General features: G+C 42.3%; 1 protein-coding gene across 1 annotated transcript in view; it reads right to left on the bottom strand.

Annotated features, from left to right (window-relative positions):
* The window catches only part of dntt (deoxynucleotidyltransferase, terminal), an 88612-nt gene that overhangs the window by 40741 nt on the left and 27753 nt on the right, over positions 1-20118 (bottom strand). Inside the window, exons 7-8 of the mRNA XM_069145241.1 lie at positions 19305-19437; positions 10962-11064 (exon numbers count right to left, since the gene is read on the bottom strand). Of these exons, the coding sequence (XP_069001342.1) occupies positions 10962-11064; positions 19305-19437 (236 nt within the window). The remainder of the gene's footprint in view (positions 1-10961; positions 11065-19304; positions 19438-20118) is intronic.

The raw sequence follows: 20118 nt of genomic DNA, 5'->3' as shown, positions 1-20118 counted from the left end.
AAGAACTGATGATGGTGATGATCACGCGACCAAATCTGAACCAGTTACTCATCAGGGTGACGCCTTTCTCCTGCGCCGTGCAGCGACGAGCAGCAGTCGGAAATGATTCGTCCCCCTCGTGACTATGAATGTGATGCCATGCATATGCCTGGTTAATGTCCTGCAGCATGGAGTTTTATCTGATGTGATATGTGATCGTGCTCACTAATGAATCCAACGTGTCAAAATCAATACAAGTTTTAGCCTTTTCGGTGACTGAATTTCTGTTACTGATTGGTCCGACTGGCTATGGTGGTTCGGCTAACGTTAACTCCATTAACTACGGCCAGCTTTAATATTTGCTTCCGGCACATCTATCGGTGGTAAAGGAGTGGCATACCACTCGGGATCGGGACATAGCAGTGATATACCGCTGAAGTGATTGTTATACTGATGCAACAGACGTTTTCAAATCTCAGTGCCTGAAATTTTCCGGAAACGGAGCTAACGTTGACAGACCAGCTGATGATGCTATTTTCTGTAAGTTTTTTTCTTTTGTTGGAGTGTTTTTTTCTTTTTGTATTTGCGCTTTTCATTTCAGGACTGTAAGTTTTTGTCGTGGTGTTTTTTTTTCTTTTTGTATTCGGAATTTGCACTTCAGGACCGTATGTTTTTGTTGTTGTAGTTTTAATTTTTTTGTATATGTGTGTTTTGCACTACTCGTTGCATTTTATTTTTGTTGTTGTGTTTTGCACCTCAGCGCCTCCGTAGTCTTGGCAAGAGACATGAAGGAAGACAGCCAGTCTATCTTTCTCAGGCAAGCACCCAGGGGCCCTGACAGCTGAAACCCGGTCACCTTTCATCTTTGGCCCAGACTTCAGAGCATTGAAAAAGAGGAGCCATCTGAAGAGCAGAGCCCGCAGACTGTCTCTTAAAAACACAGATTTATTCTGAAATGATGGATTCCACATCTGGAGTAACATGGTTCCTGACCAGAGTCATGCCTCGTCAGCATTACAGTAATTAAAACACGTTGATATAAAAGCCTCCATAATCTTGTTCCACTGACTGGCAGGATGGACTTAATCCTCATAAAGCTTAAAAATACTCAGTTACTGTAAATACTGCTCAAGGTTTTAATTTGGATCAAAAAACAGAATAACAGTAAAATGTTTCAATTTATGACATGATGTTATTTGTTAATAGATCAGCGAATTTACTTTTTCCAGCCAATTAAAAACTTTGTTGTTCATGCAGATAAGCTGTAGAGAATTTGAGGACATTCAGTCTTGCATATCTGTGCCAAAAAGTGGATTCATTTTTAATCAATATATTTCAATAAACTGAAATATTTGGCTGAATATTGTCAGTATGGCAACGATTTTCAATCAGGCAGACAGAAAAAAACTGATTTAACTTCACATTTTTGGATCATTCGAGACCAAATGCTGTACTTCAATGCAACATTCCCATTGCAGAACGCCACCTTAATTCTGGAATCGTCAGAAGTTAATCAGTTAGTCAATCTCTACATTGAAGTGGCTCTGTCACAAACCTGACTGCAATTCTTACAAAATGCTATTGCTATCCATGTGCACTGCGACTTGCTTTAGAACGAAATTCTTCATAATCTCTGAGATAAAAGGCGGCTTAGACACAGGGCTGCAGCTATTGAAAGCGGTTCAGTCAAGGTTATGTTTCTTCAAACGAGGCTGGATATTTGGCATCTTAAAAAAAGCGAACAGAGGAGTGAGCGGAAAGTTCTGGAGATATTGTCTCATGCACTGGTGGCTCTCTGGAAATCTTTTTAATTGATTTTCTTGTATGAATGGTGAAGAATAGAGATGAAGACTCTGCACCCAATTGGTTATATTAGTTAGCTGTTAGTGGTGATCTGAGTGGTGATTTCTGTGTTCACAGAAATATCAACAATTGGATGGATTACCATAAAATTTGGTGCAAAGATTCTCCAGAGGATGAATCCTAGTGACTTTGGGGATCTCCTGACTTTCCCTAACATGCTGAACTAAGATGGTGAACATGACACCTGCTAAAAAAAAAAAAACACCATGCTAACATTGTTATTTAGAGCATGTTAGCACACTAATGTTAACCTCTTGCTTCAAACGCCGCTGGGCCAAGTACAGTCTGACAGCTGCTAGCATGACTACAGATCACTGGCAGGCAAATGGCCAAATGTGGCCCTTTGACAACAGTACTTGGCCCTGCAGTTAGCCTTTTAAAGTTTAAATTAAAAGGTTAGTCTACATTTCCATACATCGTCAGTGGGTAGCAATTTAAACACAAGGCTCACGTAAATCACAAATAGCATGCCATCAAATAATCGTCATGCATTTCAGACATGCAAAGGTGGCAGGAAAATGGGATGCTGATAAATGAATTGTCATTGCCTTCACAGCTGTTTAAGCACTCTTTACGTCTTTTGCATTTTCATACAATGTATTTTTTTAAACTCCTTATTGCACGATCACAAAGTAAGTGATTTTGAAATTTAAAAAAACTGGCTTTGAATTGTTAAGGTAAATCATGTTGATATTTGTAAAATGAATGCTTCAATTAAATCTGTTCAGTGATTTGTTGAGCAAAATCTGGATTGGTTAATTAAAGCTTTAAAAACAATTGCAAGTGTTGCCTGACTGAGAGCAGAGGTAGCTTTTGTAGGGCTTTGGATGCCAGTGAAAGGACACAGACTGCAGTGTGAACATGTGTACAGACTTATCATCAGTCTGATTTGAGCCTGGAGTGGTGGAAAACAAAAAATGCCACGGCTAAGTGTAAGATCCAATAGAGAAATGAGCCTTCAGTCAGCCATAGTAGATGGCTGAAGCCCATTCCCTGGTAAATGGTTCCACTCCTTAGATAATGGAAATCTCTGCCAAGTAAGATGTCAGCGTGTTGAGGAGAGAGAAAGAGAGAGGGTCACTGATGAGAAACAAAGCTATAAGAGTAGAGAAGAGTGAAATGGAGTGAGTGGAGGAGAGTTAGAGAATAAAGCGTTCAACCTGAAAGAGAAAGTGAGAAATAGGTGGCTGAGTTGATAGTGGGAAAGCGAGAAAGAGGGAGAGAGAGGGAGGAAAAAGACAGATAGCCCATGAATTGATTTCCTCGGAGCCTCGCCCTGGCTGATTATGCTCCTCTCTGGATGCAGGAGTGTTAAAGCGATTAAGATTACAAATTGTCAATTTAATTCCAGCACCCGGCGTAATTGTTGGGATACTACTCTCCTCTCAATGCCTATAAATCTGCTTCACTCTCCTTAAAGAGCAATAATTGGGGGAGCGAGCGGCCGCTCTGCCTGTCCAACTGATGACTGAGGTTAATCACGAAACATTAAATACCTCGTCAGCATTGCCCCGAATAAACAGTCTTGCTCCACCATAGAGCGGCGCAAGTTATCAGACGAGGACAGCGTTTCCCAGAGGCCACTGAGAAAGGGACCGTTGAAAAAATCTGAGGTGGTGACTGATCTCAAGAAAAAATAAATCGCCAGGCTCCCTCCTCACTTTTCCTCCTCTAATTATCTCCAGGAGTTGACCCGCGTGTTGTGCAACTGCAGGCAAAAATTCTTGATGTCACCCTCCGCTGCACCCCTGGACCGCTCTCTGCAATTACAGATAACCATTCACCTTCCAATAATAGGCAGGGATAGGGATTCTTAAAAGTTCCCTTTTGCGTTCGGTAATAGCTTAGCTGAAGGCAGTGGCAGTTGCCACTTAGATAATGAGGCCAGAAAGACAGCATAAAAGCACTTAAATACTGACTAATCTGAAATTAAAATCCCCCTGAGCCACACTTTAGATGTGTTGTGGGAGAAGGTCTGCAGCCCATCTGATACACGACGCCTCAAAAGTAGGTCACTTCTTATTCAGGCGAAATATTTCAGCCCCTCCTGGATGTGGATTTTCTTTCAGCCTTGAATAATTTTGATGCGTTCAGAGAAAAGTATTAATGAATTATGGTGACACTTGCTCACACCATCAAGTACCTGAATGTGGCTGCCCTTCGTTGGGTGAGGTTTGCAGCCCTCCTGCCTACACAGATGCAGTACAGTACGGCGGCGCCGCGTTCTCCTCACCTCTCTCTTTCTCTGACACACAACTCGCAAATCCGCCATAAAAAAAACAGGATGTCATGAAGTTCCCCGTCTCAGCATCGCCAGGGGCTGTTTAGCCCAATAGCGCTCTGTAATCATCTCCTACGCAGTAGGTAATGTCAGCGAGCATCTGAGAGTAAGCTTATTCCACCAGAACTGTTTACAGAGGGAATTACAGAGGAGGACAGCGGGTAGATAATCTTTCCCCCAAAGCTTTGCCTCTGAGCACAGTGGAAAAAAAAAAAAAGTCAAGAGAACATGATTTTTGAAATTGTGATTTGAAGGCTGTTTTTTTTTCTTTCTATTTGATTATTTACTCGGGGTCTTTTCTTGAGAGAGCGGGATGAATGGTCGCAGCACCCACCTACGTCCAGGGGACAAAGCATTGGGTTGTACAGACTCTCTGATCTCATCTCGCTTTCTCTCTCGCTCACAAAAAAAGAGACTTCAGAACCTGCCTTCAAGTCGCAGATTAGCACGTGTTAGCCGGGACTCTTTGAAAACGGCGCTTTGACTTTGATTCACCAGCTTCGCCCGGATGAAAGGAGCTGATTGCTGAAATTAAAGCGCGTCTGTTTGTGTGTCCTCTCGTGTGTCCGTCAAAGTGGCCATCGCCGCTCAGATTTGTATTTAGGCTTCAAAGTGACTAAACTCTATGTGACTGCGCAATAACCTCCGCTGTATACGGGCAGCTCCGTCTGGATCACTTATTGAACCGGAGGGGGAAACGCCGCGATCCCTAAACACGTTGACTCGGGGCGAGTGCGAGGCAATAAAGCCCGAGCTGAACGGCATTGTAATGACAGCAAAGCATACGGAGCCTCAGAAAAGCAGTGCTTGTACAGTATTTAGAGACAGAGATGATAGATGGAGGGAGGATGCAACGTCGGCCCTCTCTGTCTCTCCGTTGCTATTACCAGGGCCAAGCTGAAGATCATCTGTCTGCCACGAAAGCTGGTGGCTGACCTTGCCTCTGCCCCCAAGTTATGCTCTCAGAATATCAGCAGTAGTGTGTGTGTGTGTGTGTGTGTGTGTGTGTGTGTGTGTGTGTGTGTGTGTGTGTGTGTGTGTGTGCGTGCGTGCGTGCGCGTGTGTGTGTGTCTGTCTGTTGGGGGAGGAGGAGGGAAAAAAATGATGAACCCCTTTTTACAAGGACGTTTTCTAGATAGATGTATTTTTAACTCCCTGCAGGCTGAGGAGGGGTGCTGGATGGATGGTGGTGGTAGTTGAAGGGGGTGGGGGGGGGGTCCAGGGGCTGCCTACGATATTAGGCCTGAGTGAAGACACGTCAGGGCCCCCAGGGGCTCGATTGCAGATGACAAGGTTACATGACTTAGAGTCAACCTCTGCTACCTCCACTTAATCACCATCTCTTGTGTCCTCGTCCCTGCAGATCCCCCCTCCCCCCCCATGCCACACTTCTCCGTCCCCGAGAAGAAAAGCTTCCGGTCGTATCGCTCCGTCCCTTCTTAGGCTCCTAAAGCCTTCTTTAACACCTGCCCTTACACTCATCTAAATAACTGTGACATCCATCCTGCCCCGCACATTCGTACGTAACTGTACTTTCACACCATCACCTCGCTCCCTCTACCTATAGCGAGAGCGGATGTGGCTGCAAGTGGTGAGAGCTCGGCGTGATAAGGTGCAGTAAGTAGGAGGTAATTATCCTCAGGATGGACCTCTGAAGGAGTGCGGCCGTGTGGAGGTGTGGATGGATGAGGGGGAAGGGGATGGAGGGATGTATTTTTAAACCCAGCGATGACAAAAGGAAAAAAGCTCGACGAGACTGCGCGGTCCTGCTCTTCATCAAGCACTTTTCTCCTCCCATGACCCTCTCCGACTATGTATTTATCTGGGGAGGAAGACAGCGTTCACACAAAAAAAGCCCTTCAACATCCTGTCCTTCATTTTTTTTCTTCATACACTGTACATTTGTATGTAAGTGATACTCTCCATAATGTGTTTTCATTGGCCTTTTGGAGATCAAGTTCATCTGAAGCATGTGTTATCATGTTCAGTGGAAAAGTATCCACCTGCATTATATTAATAGGGACTTTTTTTAAAGCAGCTCTGAAGGCAGACATTATGACTGGTGCAGTTTCCTCTTAGTGTTTTCATGGACAGTGTTTCCTCGCTGAGGGGGAGCAGGCAAAATACCTGCAATAATTTGGATTCAGCTAAATCCGGCTGCTCAACCCTCGTAGCCTCAAACGGTCCTATAATTAAATGGATTTATTCATTTTAACTTGTCTAACACAGATGATAACATTGTTTACTGCATTGCCTTTAAAAATTCACTGGATACGGAATCATTGTTGATGTTATTTTTTTCTGTCGGCAATTTAAAATGTTTGCTGTGGAAATATTTTCAGCTAATTTAAAGTATAATATAAACATTATTATTTTGACAGAAGAAAAGGAAAACAGCAAACACGGCATTCAAATCCAACACTGGTAGTTTAGGCAAAATTCAACTTTCATTTTTTACTTTTTTAATGAGTTTAGTGAACTAAGGCTTTGTTTCATTTTCTTTAAAAAAATATTTAGGTCAGACTGTTATTTGCAAGATCAGATTTGGTGTGTCCCAACATCACCAACTTATCTACATGGGTTGCTGTGGAAACGACATAGGCATAGCTGGTGGAAGCAAAGTGCCAGCAGACAATTTATTTTCGGCGTCTGTTCGCGGACTGTTGTTTTTTTTTGTCTTACATAGTGCAAAAATCTCACTTCTCTGATAGCGCTCTGCTAGTCTGGTGTCACCAGACCCAAATTCACGGTGTGAATGTATGAGTCTGTTTACTCTCCAATCGTTTGCAGTCGTTGCCTCTTACCGGGCACAGACCTCAGGTTCATTTTGAAATTAGTGGAGCAGCTTTAACGAATCGATATGCGCCAAAACCATCTGAAACTCTTTCACTGCTGCAACTACATTTTGAAAAAAAAAAAGCTTGACCTCATCTTCATGGCACTTAACCACTGACACTGGTTGCTGATTGGTCCGCACTTCAGAGTGGCTGAGCAATCGTTAATGCAAAAAGGGTGTCCAGGTGATTGTAATCACATTTGAAACCACCTCTGAATGTGATTTGGATCAGCTTTCATGTGGTTTTTATGCTGTCCAGACATTCCAACATATATCCGAATACAATATGGAAATGTCAAAAATCAGATTTGGGCTGGCAGTCTGAACAAAGCATTAACGATTCTGTCAATCAGGTTTTAATGAAAACATACATAGTTCCTTTTGTTGAAAGTTTCCTCAAAGCTGTAAAGACTATACATCCAATCATCCAAACATTTGCATACCTGAACTTGCAGTCACAGGATTGCTTGCTTTTGTCATTTCCTGCCCTCAGGGGACACATCTCTCCATGCACACAATTGAACTCTAATTTGCCCTTTCGTTTAAATGCAAAATATCAAAGCTGAAGGGGGTAGTTATATATTTATGTATGAACATGACACAGTTGAGATTAAGACCTCGGTTTAAAATAATTCAATAAACGTGTTTACATGCATTAAGTTGAAATTGGACACCCTTGCGGTGCGGTGATATCTGTCCCATTACTCTGATATTAGCAGCAAATAATTGTTCAAACCACAATGTGTGTGTAAACAAAGGCTGCTATTATCATTGTCTCTCTGCACTTTATCTCTCGCTCACACATTTTCTCGCTCTTCTCACTTTCTACTCGCTTTCTCGCTGCTTTAATCATCCGCTATAGCCGTCTGTCTCTCTGCCTCGCTCCCAAATTCATTCTGTCCTTCCTCTCCCCTCTCACCCACTTCTCTTTTTTGGGGCCCATTTTCCATTAAAGGATTCATTTTCTATTAAAAGGTGTCCAGTGCTACCCATGGTCCCTGAAAGCCCTCCTAAAAGTTTTTAATGTAGCCTGCAAAATTCTGCTATTTTTCTTTTTACTGGATTTACTCACCTTTTCCAATCTTTTTCCATTGCAGACGGCTAAAATTGTCAGAACCAAGAATACGTCCCTCACTTAAGTTTTACCCGCTGTAAGTTTTCAAGGACACACACAGTAATGACTGATGGAAAATTGACCAACTCCATTAAATGTCTTATTATCAAAACATACTTTTGGATTCATGAGGTTTTTATCTATATCTAAATAGTGCTATCAATTCCAAATCCCATAATACACAATAGTTGCCAGGAAATTATTATTAGGATGGAAAACAGACAGACGCAGTCATTTTCTCTTTCATATTTGTAATTTCATTCACAATGGAAAATCCCAGTAACACAGCACTGCATGCAAAACTGTTATTATCGGTTTATCGGGCAGGCTAACAGGCCAGATGAGGAAATCAAACGTCATATTTGTATGTACCGTTTAATAGCTAAGAGCTTGTCTGTGTTTCAATTAAGATTAAAGAAACTCCCTGGATGGCAAAGACTTCAGTAATGTGTAAACTGGTTGCTAGGAAACATTGTATTCTCCACCAGAGCAAAGATTTGTGGTGAAACCCATTTGAATCTAATGATGTGTTAAAGTCTACGACAACATTATTATATTATTATAACTAGGTTCAGTGTGATCTTGTGAAGAGCTGGTTCAACCGACTCCTCTGTAACTCTACTGTCCTTTTCAGCGGTTGCAGTCTGTAGGTATGTCACACAGGGCCACTGTACTATCTTTAAGACAGAAGATAGTACAGTGGCCCTGAGAGCTTGACGCACTGCACCATGAGAGAACATATGTAAATTGACAAAACACAAGAAAACTCAGAAAATATATTTTCCAACATGACAATGAGGCGCAGCATTAAGAAAAAAAAACAACAACAATGCTGCAAATATAGAAAATACAACAAAATAATTTAAAAACAGCTGTCAGTAGCACAGACCACAGTGGAAATGTTTTCTGAGGGGCACTAAAAAAGGGATGGCCATGGCTGGGACATACTTTCTGTTGCAACGGTAATTTAACCTGGTGTCCCAGACCTAAATATATTGCTTGAATATGTGGGTCTGTGTACGGTCCATTAAATATCGTTCCCAGTCGTTGCACCCTAGTGTGCCTACACATCAGGTTTATTTTGAGACTATTGGAGCAGCCTTTAACCAATCAACAGTGACCACCATGTACTGTTGGGGACTATAATCCCATACAAGGGCTGGGTAAATGCATTGAACAAATCAACAACTGGATTTGCCAGAATTTTCTTCAATTAAACTAAGATAAAACAGAAATAAATGTTTTTGATGCCATGGGAGAACAATTGAAAGTCAGCGCTCAGCTTCAATCACTGATGTTGAAAACCACAAACCAAGCCAGAAATCTAGGTGTAGTCATGGACTCAGTCCTCAATCTGAACAGCCATATTAAGACATAATTACAAAATCAGCCGACTATCACCTGAATAATATATCAAGGATTAGGGGATTTATGTCTCAACAGGATTTGGAAAAACTTGTCCATGCATTTATCTTCAGGAGACTCGACTACTGTAACGGTGTGTTTACAGGTGTCTCTAAAAAGTCCATCAGACAGCTGCAGCTGATTCAGAACGCAGCAGCTCGAGTCCTCACTAAGACCAAGAAACTGGATCACATCCCTCCAGTTCTGAGGTCTTTACAGTGATTTCCTGTCGAGCAAAGAATTGACTTTAAAACCCTGCTGTTGGTTTAAAGCACTCAATGGTTTAGGGCCAAAATACATTTCTGATCTGCTGCTACCTTATGAACAATCCCGACCCCTCAGGTTGTCTGGGACTGTTCTCCTTCCTGTTCCCAGAGTCAGAACTAAATGTGGAGACGCAGCGTTCAGTTTTTATGCTCCACATATCTGGAACAAACTTAATAATAATATTAGACACACTTAATTTACTTGTTAACAATTAAATAATAATGTTCATCCTTTACAAGTATCCACTTGGAGGATACCACCACTGTACAAGTTCTGCTGCAAGGACTTTACTGTGTTAAATGCCCTGAAATAATCTGTGTTGTGATTTAGTGCTACATAAATAAAAAGAGGAATTTAAAAAATGAATAAAAAATGTAACAGATCACTTGGCATACTGAGCCATTAATAATCTGGGAAATCTTGCTTTAATCTCAAAATATTAGCAGTGATTGATGAATCATGCCATTACAATGTTAAAACAAACAAACAGAAGACTTACAAGTTAGCTCATTTTCCAACACCACTGATGAAAAGTGGATCTGAGTAGCTTTGTTAGTCACCATGGCAACCACACCCCTACATCACCTCTTAGTGCCCCTCTGCAAACATTTCCTTCATAGTCTCTGCTGTCTGCAGTGTCTTTCTGTATTTGGTTGTTTCCAATATTTACAGCTTTTTTTTTTCTGAATGCTGCACCTGCGTTGTGACGTTAGTAAAAAATATTCTCTTGATTTTCATATGTCTTCTTGTGTTGCAGTGCGTTGAGCTCCCTCAGCCACCGTAGGACAGGATATAAGTTAGCTTTAATTAAAAAGTGATTGATTATGCATGCAGGATATGGAAACACAGCTGGCCAGATGGACCCCAGAGTTTTAGTTTCATGAAACTCTAAACCAGTTTCAATAATTTAACTTCAAATGTAAAGCAGTCTTAAACTCCTACTTATTGTAATGTGATGCCTGTGCACTCAAAAAAAATACAGATTTCCAACTGGATATTATGCAGTGCTCAGTTTAGTCTATTATTTCTGTCAACAAAATTAGGCTTTTCTATTTACTTGAGCTTAGAATACATTATTCAAAAGTTGTTTTTCTGAAATATATTCAAATCCAGTGATATGGATTGAAATGAATACTTCCTGTTAATTGTATAAACTGTATGGCTCAACACACTCAATGCTCTCCTTTAGTGCCAAAAACAGCAAACAACATACTTACTTGTTGTTTCAGTCTCTCAATACTGTTGGTGAGAAGTTGCTCCTCCTTCCCCAGCACGGGTGTGGTCACGATAAAGTCCACGTCATGACCGAACTCCTTCCCCCTGGACATGAAGACAAAGGCTGCTTACACACTCATTGTACCCTGGAAATAGTGAAATTAATTATCTTTAACTGATGAAGAGGGAAGGTGGCAGACGGAGCTATTAAAAGCACAAGCCAAGCTAATCGCACTGACTTTTTTCATTATTAAAAAAAAAAAGTAATTTGTCCTCAGTTGTTAAGTGTAAAAGCTTCTCTTTTTTTGTTGCCTCAGCTGTCATAGCTTTCACTTTTATGAGAATCATCATTTTCTACTTGGATCAGTGTCATAAAGCAGACCCATATGGAGCCTGACTGGGCTTACACAAAGCATTTTCTCCGTCAGCACAACTGTGAGCAAGGGGTGTTTCAGCACTGAGTGATTATCAAGTGATTATCTGGCAGGAACAGATACAAGAAAGGGCCGTGCAGAGAACCGCTGCATGGGCCCTAGATATGTACACTAAAGGCATATCAAAGCTTGTGTCTGGCATCAACCCACTCAATCAGCTCCACTTTTTAAATAACTGATGGCTCTGTTTTTAAAGATGCAGTTTACATCAAATTAACTTCTATTTATTCAGCTGGTTCTTCCACACACGGTGATATCACTTGATTTATAAATTCAGGGTTAAGATAAGTTTATTACAATTAGTCATTTCTATTCTCGTGATGTTGAACAAAAAGTGTTGTGTCAGGCTATCATGAACCATTTGTTTATCAAGATCTTGTATTGTCAAATCATCATTCACGCTGTGTGAATTTGTCCCCCTCCGGCAATACTGGGAGGCTGAGTTTCTGTCCACTTGCGCCATCTCACTGAACACTCTTACTGTGTAAATTAATCTGTCTCATTTTGTTTTGGGATAAATGTTGCACATTTCACTTTTATTTAGATTCCTCTGATTATAATCTGCTCTTTGAAAGACACTTGGTTAAAACCATATAGACTGTATATGGGTCTTAAAAATGTGGCGATGTGGAAGTGCCTTAAATTGCAATACCAACGAGTGCCACTAGAGGTCTGCTAAAAAAAAAAAAAAAAAAACGCTCTATAATCTCTCCTTCAACTAGTCTCATACAATTCTCAGTCAATAACATTTCTCCACAAGTTATTTAGGTTTTGCTCGCTCAAGTCACTTCTCCTTATTAGTTTTCTGGCGGTCCATCTGAAAATAATCCTTTCATTAATTAAAAAAAATAAACTTCAAAAAGCTGTGTTTTTGGTGGCGTGTCTGTTTGATTGACAGGTCTGTGGTGCAGTCAGGTTACGGCTATCAGTGGGATATATAAAAAAAAAAAAAAAAAATTCTAAAATAATTCTTTAGTAATGAAAAACAACCAATAAGAACAATGATAAAGAACCAGAACAATAAGAACAATAAGAGTATGGACAAGATAAAAACAAATAATGCCTTATCCACATTCATCACTACAGCTGGCTGCTGGATAAAGACTGACAATGGGAGGATGAAAAAAAAGTCACAGCTCAAATCCTTTCACTATCAGCCTTGTTTTACCAGTATTTTGTCATTCCTGGCACGTAGTAAATTTTTTAAACAAATATTGACATGACCAAAGTGCCCACTAATCACTGTACCTAACCCCTGCAGAAACCTGGGGAAACCCCTATGACGGTGATGGTGTCTGTGATGGACTGACCACCTGTCCGAGGTGTTGGCCAGCCTTCCACTCGGCGCACACTGACGCAGGCTGCAGGATGACTCAGAACAGCGGTCAGATGGAACGATGGACAGAAGCAATGGGCTCCTGTGACAATAGTGACCCATTAAAACAGCCTCATATGGCACACAGAGTAAACACAAACCAGCAGCGCTGAAGTTGGCGGCCGCCTCAGCTCGGGCCTACGCTGGAGCCACCTGCCAAAAGGACAGGCATCCTTTCAAAACTGATCATTACCTAGCAGCCTCCCCCCCCCCCCCCCCCCCCCCACACACACACACACACACCCTTTAAAAAAAAAAAAAAGTAGGCGAAAGTCCTACAGAAATAAGCACCAGTGTCATGGCTGACAACAAAGTGAAATGACAATGAATGTTGGGGGCGATACGGCTCCACAGAAGCCTGTGCAGCCGCGAGGCTCTGCGTTTGATGTCTCCCCGCTGCTGCTAACAAACGAGTGACGACAGCAAGAGCGAGCCATATTAAAGTGGTGGAAAGAGGCTGTGAATGGCTTGTGGGAAAGCTTCAAAGGTCACTGTGGCTAATTCAGGGAGCAAGGAAATATTGGAAAACAGCCATTAGAGCTCCACAAGGCATGATAATGTTAATGGTTAGCGTTAGTGGCAGAGAGCGTGTACCCCTGTGGCATCAGCTGAATGAGTGCCCGGCTTGCAGGTTCACTCGGCAGATGCTGCTTCAGTCACAGTCACTTCATTTTGCATTGTGTCTGTATATAATTTATCCTCTCTCTAAAATAACACGTGAGAGACGTGAGAAAACTCTTTTTTACACTCTTGTTTATTCTCGGCGGTATCTATGTCTTCTTTAACGAGTCGACTGGTAGTACACAGCTATTTGAGAATGCATCACAGATTTCCATCTGCTGAATGAGCAACTTTCCCTCCGAACTTCCCAACACTCTTAATTGGCAAAGCTGAGATTCCACAACACTTTCAGCTTGTACAGTGGACTTAAGTTGTTAAGTGAATCTCACTGCTCGCCTCTGCTGCGCTGGCAAAACTCACTCGAGTGCACTGCATAAATGTGTGCCATGAATAGCAACAAAAAAAAAGCGGGAGAGATCATCAGCATAAATTCAGTTTAGCTCCAATCAGAGCTTAAAAAAACAACCTGATGTTATCGAAGCTCAACTATTTGTGTGTGTGTGTGTGTGTGTGTGTGTGTGTGAGTGTGTGTGTGTGTGTGTGTGTGAGGTCGGGCTATCGTGGGAATTGTTGGTTATTTGAGGAGAAGACAGCGTGGCATTACACTTTATAAGCTCCTTCCCTCACTGTGCATTAGTATGTGTCAGGTCAGTGCAGATGCGTCCTGTAATTCAACCCCAGTCAGCGGAAAACCCGACAACAACACATCGGGCACATTCTCTCCAGCGAAGAGGTTGTTTTTTCTTCTTCTTCTTCTCCTCCTCTGCCTCTAATGGTGCACCTTCAGACACGCTGTTTGTATTCAGCATTAAGACCCCACTTCTGCACAGCGGGAGACACGGCTGTGAAGATTCAGCTTTAAAAAAACATAAGCTTTGATGGGCCTTTAACGCGCCGCGCACTGTAACAGACATCTTTCTGTAAATGACTGTGCAACACAGAGCAGAACTGCAGATCTATAAAACACCTGGAGCCTGATTTACTAAGATCTCAAATAAAGGCTCCTAAATTGCGTGTTCCTTCCAAAAGTTAGCACGTGTTTTTTATTGCACCCGTTTTGTAGGTGATTTACTAAGAGTAACTGCGTCATTGAAATCAGGTGCAAATCCATCCACCCATCCATCATCTTCCGCTTATCTGGGATCGGGTCACGGTGGCAGCGGGCCAAGCAAACTGATCCAGACTTCCCCCTCCCCTGCAACATTTTCCAGCTCATCCTGGGGGATCCCGAGGCGTTACCAGGCCAGCTGGGAGATATAATCCCTCCAGCGTGTTCTGGGTCTTCCCCGGGGTCTCCTGCCAGTTGGGCGTGCCCAGAAAACCTCCAGTGGGAGGTGCCCAGGAGGATCCTGATCAGATGCCGAACCACCTCAGCTGACTCCTTTCGACGCGAAGGAGTAGCGCCTCAACTCCAAGAGCTGGTCCGCTGGTCCACGACGGAATCCGTACTGCTCCTCTTGACAGCGATCAGCAGGTCCAGATCTGTCTGTGATGAGCAGGTGACTTGGTTTCATTCAGTTCAGTTCATCAGCGAGTGCTCGAGTACCTCATGAAGCTACCTGTGAATTCTGCAGGACACATTCAGCACCTGTGACAGTACACCTGAATAACGGGACTGGGTGGGGTATCCAAGCAGCGATACGCTGGGACGACCCAGAGGCAGGAAAATGCTGAGTCGTAAGAAGTTTTGACATTGCTAGTATTTTGTGGCTCCTCCTTGTTGCTGGCTGTCAATCATCATTCGGTTCATTCAATAACTCAGAATGTCATCGCTGGAAAGACGATATGTCTGAATCATTTTTCCCTCTGTCATCTCAAAAGTGTTTCCACAGGTGTAAAACCCTGTCCTCAACGTATTCTTTGGTTTCCCTGCGTCTCCTTCTCACCACAATAAGAGCAGCCGTCTCTCCTGATTTGCGGATCTGATTAATACGTTCCTTTCAGTCGTACTAAAATACACACGCGATCATTTCTCCTATATTTACTTTCAGGTTTAGTAAAGATCGTTGCAGGTGCTAAATTGTTCCATTTCCATGTTCCTTCAGTATTTTTTACCTTCGAGCAGAAACACCCAATATTACATATGCATGCAGGCAAACACGCAAAATGGACAACGTGTGTTAAATTGCACATTTGAAAGATGCAATCCTCACTGCACGTCGTTGGTAAATCTGCTTGGATATTTTTTTTGCGGGTGGTTTGGAGTTTGCATGTGATTTTACACACACAGACCTTTAGTGAATCAGGTCCCTGGTGTGAAGTTTGGCCACTTTATTTTTTTATTGCGTGAGGGAAAACGATGAATTATTAAGCATCTCTTCACAAAGCCTATGAAATATACATGATTATTTACAAATTTGCGTGGACGACAAGGCGACATGAATGAATAATGCAGATGTGGGAAGTGTTGCTGCTGCAGGAAATCTTTCACAGAACGCTGTCATCTGCAGGAAGTTGAGCAGCACTTTAAAAGTAGTCGTTCAGGAAAAAAAGGAAAGCTTCGTTTGTGCATTGTGACTCATCGTTTCACCTATCAGCCTTCCTATCGAAAAAGTCTTGCAAACACAGAGGTAAAGAATCGTGAAGATACGACATGCAGTAAAGGTGTGTGGACTACACTCTGTGATTAGATGGCTTGTTTTGCTCCTTCCTCCTGCAAGCTGATAATGGAGTCGGTTTTAAGAAATCATGTCACCCGATAAGAAATACTTATCTCAGCTGTTGTTCATGGGAAACAATGCAATCGGACCCCCCCCCTCCCCTCCCTCTACCCCCCCCCCCCTTCCCTCCCCTTCCCCCCATCAGTGTCACGTTGAGTCATATTCCACACAATCTGATGTTAAATGAGATCCACAGCAGGGACTTGCCGGCTTCACACCGCAAATAAATACAACACTGCGCTGACACGGCTTGAGCCTCTCACAGTGGTGGTAGGAGCCGTATTTTCAAGTCTAATCTATTTTTAATTCCCCCCCCCCCCTCTCCCCCTCCTCCCCCTCTCCAACAAAACCGCTCCAAGACTTGTCACCCCGCCTTCCACAGCTGTCCTTTAAATAAGGCTAATGTCAGTGGCATCAACAAATCCTCGCCATGCTGCTTCTCTCTGAAGTGCATGACAGCTGGAGTTTACTGGAGCACACCAGGTTTTGTTTTTTGTTTTTTTGGTGAAATTTATGGGAGCCCAGTTATCTCTTTGTGTATCTTCTCCAGAGATTAAAGATACGCCGGAGACGAAAATATCTGTTTTAAGAGGTATATAGTGCAACTGTATTTCCATTTTTGACAGGGGCGATCGGCTGGAAGGATGAAGCTAATAAGAAACTCAACATCACGCTGGAAATTATAGGTAATTAAATCGAGCTTTGACAGGACTTTAGAGGGGAACATTTTCAAATATGTCACACTGAAGAGAATAAGTGGATTATTAGTGGTGCCGCTGGCATCTTAGAGAGCATATGAACTCTTATGGAGGAACGGGTCTTATATGGCCTCCCGCTGTGTTTAAATCATGTCTGGAGAATATGCTTTTCAACCAGATAAAGGTAAATTACTTACTTACCGGCTGATAATGTTCAAGTCATCATTTCTTAATTACAGCTCGGCGTGATTCCAATTAGGTCTCATGTAATATTCCCACTGAATATGAGACGAAGTGAATGTGTGCTTCATCTCTGTGAGTTTGTGGCCATAAAAGCACTCTCAAAGGCCACTTTATACTTTGCAGCAGACTCCTGGCCCCATAAATCTCGAGCTGTTCCTCCCCGTCATCCTTGATGTTAACTGTCCATGATGCTCTAATCAGTTCCCTGCTCTCTCCAACCACATTTTCCCCTTGAGGACCAGTTATTTACATAATCAGATATCACTCCAGCTGCCATTTATCCTTCTGAAGATTACAGATATTGAATTTTTTTCTTCTGCTGTTTGACCATCTTTACTCAGGAAAGCTGTGAACCTGGAACCACAGAGACAAATTAAATACACTGCACTCCTGGCATGAAAGTGAGGCTGTATAACTTTTTGAGGTGACAATTAACACAATTTTCCTCTTAAACATAAAGTTGAAGTTGTATTAGGAGCAGTGGCAACCACCAGGGATGTAACCCATTGGTTTGTGAACTGACATTCTGAAGCCTCTTGTGTGGAGCCAGAAGTGACCATATTTGGATAATTGGGGAGGAGGGAGCGGTGGATCGGACTCAATCTCCACGGACACTAGGCCCGCCCTCCTGTAGTGGAAAGCTGACTATACCACAAGCCTGTCAACAGACACGCCACCAAACATACCGCTATTTGAGGCCTATTATCTAATTAATGATGAGATTATTTTCAAATGGACCACCAGAAAAACTAATAAGAAGGAGAGACTTTAATGAATGACATTTTTTTGAATTGTGAAAAAAAAAATGCATTGGCTTTGTATTTTATAAGAGAAGTTGAATGGGAGTCTATGTAGCCACAGCCTTTGTGGAGCCAAGTCCTAGTGGTCCTCGGTGGTATTGCCGTTTAAGGCACTTCCACACTAGCCTCATTTTACAGACCCGGAGGCTACCTCCACTTTTGTATGCAGTCTATAGTCACAGTGCACGGCACAGAGGAAATGCTCACAGCTGAAGTGTTGCTGGTGGTTAAACTACAGTTGAGTGTTATGGCCACAATAAGTGGAAATGTCAAGAATAAAGTCTACATTTCAAGATTCAAGTTGACTTTTGAGAAGAACTCATTGCATCTGTCTATTTCAGTTTGCATGAATGCAACTACCTCTTCACAATTTGTCTGACTTCCCCTTCCTAGATGTTTGTCCTTATCTCTGCATCCTGAGTCATACTGTTGGCTTCTGTTGTGTCTTTTTTTGGAGTTGTGACAAAAGATCAGTTATAGAAAAACAAAAATCTATTCAACACTAAAATGTTTATGTCGTGTGAAACCGTGAAAACTTTATGACCCTTTTTGCTTGTGCTATTGTTTAAGAAGCTTAGCATTTTAGCAGGAGATATGTTGTGCTGTGGGATTATCTCACAATTGTTTCACACAATGGTCCCTGTTTAGAAAGTTACTCAGTCTCATTTTAAAGTTAATGTATGGTAAGTATGTACCAAACACGCAGGAATATGTTAGAATATACTGAATACAGAGAAGGGAATGTTTTAAAAGGTTTTCAGAGAAAAAGGAAAACTGTGGAAAAATGTAATGTTTGTCGCCCAGGCACTATTAAAGACCATCAGTGAAGCTGTGGCAGCTCTGTCACCCCTGTTGAGAGGCAAGCAAGCGCCTGTCCTTACTGCCAGACTGCTTTTGAATTATTTACCTCACACGCCACTGGTTATAGCTGGATTTTTACAACACCACAGAGCGGAGTGCTCCACGCTTACTCAGGCACAAAGCGCTGCACATAAAAAAAAAAAAAGAACGGCACAAAGAGGTGGCAACAGGGGGAGGCACCGGCTGTGAGCAAATAGTTGCACTCAGCAGGTAGCTTTACAAGAGCACTCATCACACACTCTGAGACTGACAGTAATGCATTTGAGTGTCTTAATGTAAATTAAAAACTTGATTGGCCTACGCTTTACAGTTTTTTCTTTTACGATCAAGAACAAAAGGATGAGATGGGGATAATCTGCAGCGTTAAATGTCACAATAGTCCATTTTATCTAATAATTCTTCAAAAACTGCAGGATGCATCTACCCACACACTCACACTGTGACTTATCTGCTCTGACAGCAGTTAGCAATAAAGACTAGTCACAAGGGAATAAAAAAAAACCTCTTGAGACTTTTCTATTGTCCTTGTGTTTCCCTGTACATAACCAAAATGAATTAAATCGTAGCGGGGACAAAAAAAAAATAAAAAATAGAAAGTGGACTGCTATTTCATCTGCAAAAGCAACACTGAAAGGAGGAGACAAGTCTTGTACCTGCGAAAGCCACCTGTCAGTGCGAGTATGGCGTCCGGTGTGATCGCATGGACAGCTTCGTCAATAATGTTCCCCAGGGCATGAGCCTCCGCTTTACTGACAGCCCTGGAGATGTCTCCATAATGCAGAAAACCTGCAGGGAAAAGACCACGTGGTTATTAGCCTGGGAGCCAGCCATCAATCATAGCCATTTGCTCTGGGGAAGTGGAGAGTCAGGGTGAATTAAAAGTAAAGGTAAAAATGTGATGTGCTTTGCCGGCTGATGGAAGGCGACTCGCGGTGTACGCCTGCACAAGAGGATTAGAGTCACCGTAGAAACTGCGCTTAATTATAAATGATGGATTGATGGGTATCTCATTGATTTTCATGCATCTCACTTTGTATTTTCTCCTCTCTATGTGGTACATGAAAAGCATTCATTCTCTTTTCTTTTCCTTCGACGAACAGAGCTGCACCGCCAATTAATTACAAAAACCTTTAATGATATTTTTGTCTGTACTGCAGGCATAATTCATGTTTCTGCTCTTTTAAGATTTACAGAATACAGTGGCGAGATCAGGGTGTCAAAACGTTGCATTATTTCTCTGCACGAAGTGGAGATTGCGGTGTTCCCAGTGATGGATTATGACCCGTTTGATGAAGATGTCTGTCAGCATAATACTCGGGTGGAGTTTTAAACAGAATGGGAACCTGCGAGTGGTTCAATTTACTGTTTTGAATTACCACCTCATGCAGTGCTACTGTAGTCCATGTGCATCCAGCAAACTCCTGAGCAGCAGACAAATGAAAAGATGCATATCAGTGTTTCATTTAA

Source organism: Embiotoca jacksoni, unplaced genomic scaffold, assembly GCF_022577435.1.
Source record: "Embiotoca jacksoni isolate LCO1_2020_lvr unplaced genomic scaffold, fEmbJac1.0.p SCAF_12, whole genome shotgun sequence".
Taxonomy (NCBI): domain Eukaryota; kingdom Metazoa; phylum Chordata; class Actinopteri; family Embiotocidae; genus Embiotoca; species Embiotoca jacksoni.
Note: the sequence above shows the minus strand (reverse complement) of the source record. Positions and strands in the feature narration are given on the sequence as shown.